Source organism: Myotis nattereri, assembly GCF_964212035.1.
Source record: "Myotis nattereri genome assembly, chromosome: 15".
Lineage (NCBI taxonomy): Eukaryota > Metazoa > Chordata > Mammalia > Chiroptera > Vespertilionidae > Myotis > Myotis nattereri.
Genome location: NC_138090.1, coordinates 6,924,613 through 6,934,596, shown reverse-complemented (window position 1 = coordinate 6,934,596; position 9,984 = coordinate 6,924,613). Strand labels below are relative to the sequence as shown.

Here is a 9,984-nt window from a genome sequence, read left to right as displayed (position 1 = left end):
TCTTCGTCCACCCCCCCTGCTCTTACCTCAGCCCCACCCCTGCCTAGGCCTCTCACACCAGGGCCTCCCTCACCGAGTGTGGCCTGCACCAGGTCCCTCTGAGCCTCAGCTCCCTTTCTGACCTGGATGGGGCAGGACCATCCAGGGGGCCAGCAATGTGACAGCCTGGGGGACAGACACACTGACACAGACTGCGGCAGAAAGACTTTAATGGGGGCCTTTCATGCCTCGGTTCCAGTTGGGAAAGGGATGGTACTCCGTCCCTGGGCGGCCCCCACTGGACCCAGGCCGCGGGGGGGTTGGGGTAGTGCACACTGAGGCACCGGAAGTTTCCACATGGTCCAGGGAGAAATCAGGACTCCTGGACCCTGGGGTCATGTGGCTTCACGATGGTTCGCAAGTATTTGATCGCCTTCTTCACCGTGGTTTCCTTGGGGTTCGCACAGATGGACCTGCCCTGGACAGTTACAAACCTACAGAGGGAGAAAGCCGGGGGGCGTCAGGGCAGAAGGCTCCACAGAGCCCAGCAGCCTCGTCCTGTGCCTGCCGGACTTGCGGACGTCACACGGGGTCAGTAGGAAATCTGGGACCTCAGGCTCTGCCTCAGTGACTTCCCTTCCAGAGAGCCCGGGAACTGGGAACTGGGGGGGGGGGGGGGGGGGCGGGGAGTGGGTTCAGGGGCAGGGCCTGGGTGACAGAGGGCACGTGAAGGCCACACTCTCCTCTCTCCTTCCCAGTGGCCCTTCTGGAAACTCCAGGACCTCCCTCTCCCATGCTCAGCCCCCAGGATCGGGGCGGGGGCGCAGGCTTACACGACAGCAGCCCTGGGACACTCCTCCGAGGTCCGGTACCACCGCACCACCCTCCGCATAGGGATGGCCCCTTTGAAGTACTCCACGCAGCACTCCCGGCCCACGTTGATCCCTCGAGCTGCAGAGGAAGAGGCGGGAGCAGGTGTGAGACCTGTGCTGTGGGCAGGGGCCTGTCTGTGTGTGTGTGTCCGTCTGTGGAGAGGAGTCTGTGTGCACGTCTGTGTGTGTGTGTGTGTGTGTCCGTCTGTGGAGAGGAGTCTGTGCACGTCTCTGTGTGTGTGTCTGTCCGTCTCTGGAGAGGAGTCTGTGCACGTCTGTGTGTGTGTGTGTGTTGATGGCAGGATCTGTGAGTGTGTTTCTGTGTGGGGAGCATGTAGAGGGCCTGCACGTGTCTGTGTGTCACATGCTCACATTTATGTGCCTAAGGTCTCTGTGGGCTTTGGGAGCTCCTGTGTGTGTGTGTGTGTGTGTGTGCATGTGCATGTATCTGTGTGTGCTTGGGAGGGTGTGTGTGTGTGCATATGCCTGAGTGTGTGTACCTGTGCGTGTTTGGGGGAGTGGTGCATGCTTACTTGCATGCGTGTCTGTGTATGCATCTGTGAGTGCACGCTCAACGCCAGCTCCGGGCTGAGCCTTCCGCACAGCTCACACGGTCCCCCAGCACACCTGAGGCAGGTGCCTTCATCCCCCATTGGACGGATGGTGAGACGGAGGCCCAGGGGCTCAGTTCCCTCATCTCTGCACAGCGACAAATATCTGACACTTGCACAGAGACAAGCTGGAGACGTGTGGCTTCGTTACTACCATACCAGCGTGTTTCCTAAGAAGCCCGGCTGCCCTCGACCATCCAGAGGCTGTAACCTGGTCTGGCTCACTCGGGGCTGAGGTGCTCAGCGCTCGCTTCACAGGAGTGAGAACACATACACAGCCGCCGAAGGTGGCCCCTGACAAGATAACCTCAAAGGCTGCCCCGTGGGCTGGGCAGGCCCTCGCCAGCTTGTGTCTGATTTCAGCCTTCCTTTCCCAACTGAATGTAAAAACCTCTCCTCACATCTTCTGGGAACCCGATTCCCTCGGGGTATGGAAAACCCATTCATTAAACACACACTGACAAATTCTTAGAATTGTTCACTTTGCGCTGTTGAAACACAATCACAGCCAGCGGCTCACACCATCGGAGTGTGAGATGTGGGAGCCCTCACCAAGCCTTCTCTCCTCCTCCCCCTCCCCTTCATCATTGTTTTTCTCTCAACGCCTCCCTCAAAATCCTATTGCTGCTGACCTCTCACATCTTTGCAGGAATGAGTGAGCTGCAAATAACACACAAATGTGTGTGTGTCCATCTTCCCCGCCCCTGTCCCCCGACCCCTCTCACCTGCACGGGCGACCTGCAAGGAAGCCCCCAGGAGGAGGGTGAGCAGGAGCAGCGTCTTCCATGGGGTCATGGTGCTGGAGCCCAGAGAAGGTCTCTGCGTGCGGTCCCTCAGCCGGGGGAGACAGGATGGGCGCCCAGGGTGGAGGTGACCTATTTAACCTCGCTGGGATCTGGCCCCGCCCATCAGCGCTTCCTCCCATCCTTCCCTGGACCAGTGGAGTTCGAAGAACTTGAGATGATTCTGTAGAAGTCCAGGCTTGGAATGTTTGTGGCTTTCCAGTGAACAGGGGCTCAAGTGGGGACAGAGGTGGGGTATTCATCCGGGGGCCACGGCGACACACTTCTCCTTTTGCAGAGACATTTCTTGGTTCCTCTTAGGACAGAAAAAGCTTGATCCTCGACTGGAATTGTCCTGCTTCGAACCCCCTTTGTGCACGGTGCCCTGGGAGGGGGACAGCCAGGCAGGGGCCGAGAGAGGCTGCTTAACCTGGGACCGGAGGCGCTCCGGGTGCAAAAGGGGCTCCTCTCCTCGGGGGACCAGCCGGGTGCACGTGCACACGGGCAACTCCCTGCAGGGAGGACCATCTCATTCTGAGAAAGGCCTGAGGCCCAGACAACTTTGGTCGTGGCTGCTTTCCCAAGTTCAAGTTCAGGGTCTTCCCCTGAGCCACAGAAGGCAGAGTCTAGCCGTTTCTAATCATCCTTTAGCGCAGATTTGATGTGTCTTCCTGGGAAGGCACATTCCCCCAAATGCAGGGTCTCACCTGAGCGAGGACGCCTCTGGCTCCCAGTAGAGCCGAGTCTGCGTCTGCGTGGGACACCTGGTCAGGGTCCAGCCCTCGCCAGGCCCGGAGAAGAAGTCCCATGCACCCAATGGCCACGGCATCCGTGCATCGGGTCAGCGGAGAAAATGGCCAATCGTCTGCTTAGGGCTCCCGGGGCCAGATCAGGAGAGCCCCTTCATTAGGTGAGAGCCCCGCCTACCTCCAGGTGGGCAGCTCTGGACTTTGATCCTGACACTTGGGACCGAGGCCTGGCTCCACCCTGTCCCTGAGGGACTGGGGGCAGCTCGGAATGACACCGCCCCTGCAATCACATGCCATTACCAGGGATGATAACGGCAGGTGGTGTTTGTGAAACCCACTCACTCCACTGGGACCAGGTGCTCAGCTGTGAACCCTGGAGAGGAAACCGTGACTCTGGACTGGACCACGGGAGAGCCAGGTGCTCCTCCTCCCCCAGGGCACCTTGGGAGGCTGGGCTGCTTCAGTTCCGGGGAGCAGGGAGTCGCCCCGTCCATGGCAGAGCCTCCTGTGGGCAGGATCCCCTCTCCCGGTCTCGGCCTCACTGCTCACAGACCCTCCCTGGGCCTCAGCTTCACCATCTGCAGTTTCACCATCTGCAGAGGGGCATTTGGGCTGGCCCAGGGGCCCGTCACAATGGGCACAGTTCTCTGCTTTCCTCATCACCTGCCAGAGGCCCCTAACCGCACCCACTCCTCAAGCCACAGTCTGGGCCGGTTCTTGGCCCCCTGCCCGCCTGGCTGGGCCATGCCTGTGTCCCCCAGACAGCTGTCCATTTGCACATGCAATGGAGGAGAGGGGAGAGGGGCCTCCTGCCTGGAGGCAGAGCTTTGGGCCCAGAGGAAACACAAAAGCCAGAGGTGGTGGGGAGGGTCTGGGTCCCACGCGGAGGCAGAGGGAGTGTGTCTGCTGATGCTGCCCTGTGGGGTAGAGTGTCTCCTGACCTCTCTGTTCCCGTGGCCTCTGCCCAGTGGCTTTGCCCACCACCTGTGGCTTCTCCACCTGCCACAAGGGGTCCTTTGTGCACGGTGCCCTGTGCTGGACAAGAGGGGGCTGTTGAGATGGAGTAGCAGTTTGTTTATGGCAAGGCCCCGGCCCCCACAGCCGGGGAAACTCCCGAGTGGGTTGTGAGTCCCCCAGTTCTGCCAAAGACTCAGAACTTTTCTCTGGAAGGACCCGAATTCCCCTGTCCCTTCAGGGGAACGGGCCACAGCAGCAGGAACTGAAGGTCTGCACTAGCTCTGGGCTGCTGCAGGCTGCCTGGCTGGGGAGGGAGGAGGGACAGAGCAGCAAGAGGGCCAGTGAGCGCCTGCTGTATGCCTGGCTGGGCTGGAGCTGTGGGGCAGGCAGAGGTCAGATGCAGCCCCTGCTCTTGGGGGAGTTCGAAGCTGGTGAGGCTGGAGGAGCAAGGCCTGGTCCACATAGGGATGTGCAGGTGAGATAAAGGGCCGTGAGGCCCAGAGTGGGGAGAGGATGCTACTGGACAACTTGGGAGGCTGCCTGGAGGAGGAGGCCATTGAGCTGGGCGCTGTGGGTGGGAGGATTTATACCAAGAGAAGGAGGGCCAGGCATTCCTCATGAGCAAAGGACTTAGCAAAGGTGCAGAGGACAGAATGTGCAGAGATAAACGAGGGAAACAACTTGAAATGCTGGAGGACGAAAGAGCCTGGATGTGCCCCCAGGAGAGCAAGCTCTGTGAGGACGGGGCGTGTCTCTCTGCCCACCACCCTGTGTCCCCACTCCCAGCACAGTGCCTGGCACACAGCGGGCTTTCCATGAGGCTTGGCAGAGCGAGCAGGGGACCGGAGGAGGAGGAGGTGAGGCTGAGCAGGGGCCTCGGAAAAACCGCAGAGGCCAGCACACCTCCCGGCCTCCCTTGGGAGGCCGCGGAGACCAGGGACATTTTCAGGTGGTTTCCTCACCAGGGATTAACCGGCTTATTCCTCCCGCCATGACACGGATTCTAAGGGACCTTCCAGACGGGTGTCCTGGAGCCTGGGCCTGTGATAAGGCCTCGAGGCCTTCATGGCGCTGTGTGGACTCTGTGACCCAGAGGTCTGTGGAGGGGCTGTCGGGGATGGGGAGCTCCTGGTGGAGGAAAGATAAGGGCTCAGGCAGGGAAACAAACCAGACGGGGCCTGTGAGGACAGTCAGCGGGAAATTGGGCCTGCGTGGGAGGACGCGGCCATGCTGACTCCGTCTCAACACCTCTGACTGGTGGGAGTCCACATCCCCACCCCCCCAACCATTCAGCCTGGTCCTTTACCCTGAAAGGGAGGGAGAGAGGGCTCCTGCCCCACCCCTGGCTCTCCTGTGGGCTGGGCTGGGACCAGGGATGCTGCTGTCACACCAAGAACTTCGCCCCTGGCTGCAGAGCAGGGGACCGGTTGCTGGGGTAGAAGCAACTTATCACCTTCCAAGCCCACACAACAGCGATGGCATAAGTTGTCACCCCAGGTCACGGCCGGGTCAGCTGAGGCTCCAGGGGGTGCAAGCACTTGCCGGGGGTCTCAGGTAGCATCTGGGTGAGGATCTAGTCCTTTGTCTACTCAGCTCCATCCTCTCCCAGCTGAAGCTAGACCCAGGGGGGCTGAGATGTGAAGGCCTCGAATGTTTTTACCATCCCCCGAGCCCAAAGCATGTCCGGCTCCCCTGTCCCAAGGGCCTGACCTGCTCACTGGTGAGTCCGTTGTTCTGACTCATTGTCAGTCTGCTTGATTCCTCAAGGTCAGAGCCTCAAGGGTCATCCCTCAACTCCCACATTCAATCAGCAAGACCTCTGAGTCAGCCACTTGGATGTGTCTTGACTCCATCTCCTTCCCACCATTCATATGGCCACCCCCTCCATCTCTCCGCTGGACAGGGCCCCCCACGCAGCGCCCAGCTTCCAGGCGTGCCCTCTAGCCTGTCCTCCTCCTAACGCCCAAAACACAAACCGAGCAAGGCTCCCCACTCTCAGAAATCCTTCAATGCCTCCCAGTGTTCTCAGGATGAAGTCCATCCATCCATCCATGGTTTATGGATGATGGACAGATGGAAGTCCTACCAACTTCTCCAGCATCAACTTTTGCCCCCACACACCCTGTTACTTGCTCTAGCCATGCCAGCCTTCTTTCAGTTCCTGGGAAAGCCAGGCTCTCAGTGACACCCAAGCCCTTGTACAGGCTGTTCCTCCTGTCTAGAACACTCTCTCACACCCCACTTCCTTCCATTCCCACCCTCCTTCGGATTGCAGCGTAAACCCTCACTTCCTCCCTTCAGTCCCCACTTTCCTCAGTGTCCGCACAGGTCACAAACTTCCTTATCACGCTCTTCCCATTGGATTGTGATTGTTGGTTTATTGCTGCAAACTCCTTGAAAATAGAATCTCTTTTATGTTCCAACTTGTAACTATAGGACTTAGCACCCAGTAGGTACTCAATAAAATATGTTTATTTAATGGATGCAGAGGTAGGTGATTGAGTGGATAGATGGATAGATGAATGGAAGGAAGGAAGAATGGATGGGGTGATGGATGACGGATGGATGGATGGGAGGAAGAAAAGATAGATGGATGGATGGATGGATGGATGGATGGATGGATGGAAGGAAAGATGGATGGATAGATAAATGGAAGGATGGATGGATGGATGGGTTTTTGGATGACGAATGGATGGATGGATGAATGGAAGGAAGGAAGGAAGGAAGGAAGGAAGGAAGGAAGGAAGGAACTATGGATGGATGGATGGGTGGATGGTTTTATGGATGATGGACAGATGGATGGAAGGAAAGATGGATGGATGGATTGATGGGTTGATGGATGGATGGATGGATGGGTGGGTTTTTGGATGACGAATGGATGGATGGGTGGGTGGTTTTATGGATGATGGACAGATGGATGGAAGGAAAGATGGATGGATGGATTGATGGGTTGATGGATGATGGAAGGAAGGAAGGAAGGAAGGAAGGAAGGAAGGAAGGAAGGAAGGATAGATGGATGGATGGACTGATGGATGATGGATCGATGCATGGACACTTACAAGCTTCTGAACTACAACAGGAGTCCAGCTTGCATTCCAGCCAGGGGCTCCTTCACCCCAGTCCTAATTATTTTTGGTCCAGTGCTTCCCACCAGTTCATGAGGCACACCTGAGTCCTCTGCCAAGGATGAGGTAGAGGAACCTGAACACGGCACTCTGGCTCCCTGTCCATCTAGTTCACAGCTTCCTTGTGGGTTCGGCCATTTCTGCCTCCTGCCAAACCTAATTGTTTCAGCGGTGGCTTTTCACTTCTCTCCTCCTTCAGACTGCAGCTTAAACCCTCATGTCCTTCTTCAGCTCCCACTTTCCTCTGTTTCCTCATTCCTTCTGCACCCCCAAAGGGCATCCTCCCCTCAGTTACACTCCCACATCTCAGCTCTTCACACCCTCTCATCCCATGTTCCCCTTCCCCTCTGCTGATGACGTGGTCCCATCTCTTTGCTCCCAGAACACCTCTCCTTGACCCCAGCACCCCTTCCTCCTAACACCAAACATGCTGCCCCCCTATTTCTCCTTTCACTCATGAACAAACTCCTCCGATGTGTTGTGTACACCTCCCACAGCTATTTCCTCTTTACCTACATGTGATTTAATTCTTAGTAATGTGGTTTCTGGCCCTGAGACTCTAGGGACACCACTCTCTAAGGGCCTCGCAAACCTCGACGGCCACTCCCTGGACATGCCAACCCCTCACAAAGGGCACCGAGGGGCAGTGGTTACCAGCAGATGTTCTGGAAGCATGATCTACAGCTGTGGGCCCAGCCCCTCTTCTGCCTGTTCCTGGTTGTGTGACCAAGGACAATTCTATGCACCTCACTCTCCTCATCTGTACTTTTATTGATTTCAGAGAGGAAGGGAGAGGGAGAGAGAGACAGAAACATCAATGATGAGAGAGAATCATTGATCGGCTGCCTCCTGCACACGCCCTACTGGGGATCGAGCCTGCAACCTGGGCATATGCCCTGACTGGGAATCGAACCGTGACCTCCTGGTTGATAGATCGAGGCTCAACCACTGAGCCACTGCGGCTGGGCCATTTGCCTTCCTGATATCCCTCCCACAGGATTCAGAACGTGGCTCTGCCCCAGGTGAGCTCTCTGTGGTCTCTTCTCTGTACCATCCTTGAGCTCTCACCGCGGATTAGGCGGGTCCTCAGCAGTTCCATCTATGAGTCTCTATTGCCCTCACTACAGCCCTAGGCAGTGAGAACTACCAGCCACAGCTTACAGATGAGGAAACCGGACCAACCACAGTGGTTAAGAAATCGACCCAAGGACACCGGAGCTGGCAAGTGGCGGAAGCTTGCCTGGCGCTCTGTCCTGGGCTTTGTTTCCCCTGGAGCAACCCTCTCTCCCTCCCTGACGTCATCCACGCAGGCCTTTGGCCTTGGGATGGACTCTCCCTAAATCTCTGTCCTCAGCCTTGACTGGTGACTGATCAAATACACCCTCCTGGCCTCCTCTTGCCTGCACCGGCAGATGCCTTAGGTCTATCTACCTTGGGGTCTAGCCAGCTCTGAGCAGACTGTAGGCTCCCGAGGAGTAGAAATCTGTTCCCTCACGGTTCACTCAACCCCAAGGACAAAAGAGGCCAGACCAAGTTCCGCCTCAACCCACTTCCCCTTTTTCAGTTCAGGCCAGCGTCATTCCTCGCCTCCTCATCTGCCCCGCGCCTGTCTGGAACGTTGCCCTTACTCATTCCTCGCCTCCAGCCCCCGCAGCGCATCAGGCCCAGACTGTGCTCGTGATGTCTTGGGGTGATGCTCAGCTTCCTCACTTCCTCATTCTCAGTGGCTCGGCCCCAATCCTTCACAGTACCTACAACTTGCCTCCTCTCTGGTCCCTGCTGACCCTGTCAGCCTGCAGTATGCGGGTGTCTTATAGGTCTTCCTCAAGGGCTGCTCTCACAGCATACAGCCCTCCGTACGAACCATCAATGGCGCCCTGCTTCTCTCCCCCTCCACTCGTAACTCATCAGGCCCATCTTTAAGCCCTACTATCAGCCTGGTCCATTCCCCCTATCCGGTCTCATCTTGCAGCTCCCCAAAGTTCAGCTTCCGCGAGGGTCAGTGTGGTCTCTCACTAGTGACTTGCTTTGCTGCTCCTGTCCTCTTCTTTTCTGGACTAGCCACCCCTCGAACCAAATTCTATCCATGGCTCATATATGACACTAGAGGCTCAGTGCATGAAATTCGTGCGGGGGGGTGGGGTGTCCCTCAGCCCAGCCTGCACCCTCTCCAATCGGGGACATCCCTCTCACAATCTGGGACTGCTGGCTCCTAACCACTTGCCTGCCTGCCTGCCTGATTGCCCCTAAGTGCTTCTGCCTGCCATCCTGATTGCCCCATTACCACTCTCCTACTGGCCTGATTGATGCCTAACTGCTCCCCTGCCCGCCTGATCGCCCCCAACTGCCCTCCCCAGCCGTGACCCGCCTCCTCCACTGGGACCCGCCTCCTCCGCGCACCCCACAGAGCCACGGAACCCCCAGGCCTCACTGCACAGAGTGGCCGCTGGGCCCTGCCTCTGCTGTGCGTGCGGCCATCTTGTGACGATGTCACACATGAAGGCGCAAGGACCACCTAGGCTTTTATTAGTATAGATGCCATAGAGGGTTAAGCAAGAGGTCACTCTCAGGCCAGGGGCCAGGAGCAGACCCTCAGCCAGATAACCAACTGGGTGTGAATTTAGCTCTGTCATCAATGAGCTGTGAGACTTCAAGCAAGTGGCTTCTCTCCAAGCCTCCGTTTCCACATAATAATCACAACTACATTAGGTGCTTCCGTTGGTGCTGCCTTAGTGCATCTATGTGGCAAATAGTCCATGTTCCTGACTTTAAATGTCTCTATGCCAGTGACTCCCAAATTTCTCTCACCAGCCGCCTACTCGACGCGTTGAACAGGCGTCTCCCACCCACCAAGTCTGAAGCTGGGTTTCTGAGCCCCGTCCACCCCCTCACCAGCTCCTCCCCCATTC

The 9,984-nt window shown here is 57.4% G+C and overlaps 2 protein-coding genes across 2 annotated transcripts in view; both read right to left on the bottom strand.

Moving 5' to 3' along the window:
- NLRC5 (NLR family CARD domain containing 5) overlaps positions 1 to 9,984 on the bottom strand; it is a 940,085-nt gene that overhangs the window by 677,401 nt on the left and 252,700 nt on the right. The gene's annotated exons all lie outside the window — the stretch shown is intronic.
- CCL17 (C-C motif chemokine ligand 17) lies at positions 194 to 3,174 on the bottom strand. Its single transcript, XM_081106977.1, has 3 exons — positions 2,188 to 3,174; positions 813 to 930; positions 194 to 473 (listed from the first exon to the last, which is right to left on the bottom strand). The coding sequence occupies exons 1-3, from the start codon at positions 2,255 to 2,257 to the stop codon at positions 353 to 355; spliced, it is 309 nt and encodes a 102-aa protein (XP_080963103.1). The 5' UTR covers positions 2,258 to 3,174; the 3' UTR covers positions 194 to 352.

Coding starts and splice junctions, on each gene's coding strand:
- CCL17 (XM_081106977.1), bottom strand. CDS start 2,257: ATGACCCCATGGAAGACGCTGCTCCTGCTCACCCTCCTCCTGGGGGCT. Junction 931..2,187: donor CTTGCAGGTCGCCCGTGCAG/GTGAGAGGGGTC, acceptor CTTCCTCTGCAG/CTCGAGGGATCAACGTGGGC. Junction 474..812: donor TGTCCCAGGGCTGCTGTCGT/GTAAGCCTGCGC, acceptor CTCCCTCTGTAG/GTTTGTAACTGTCCAGGGCA.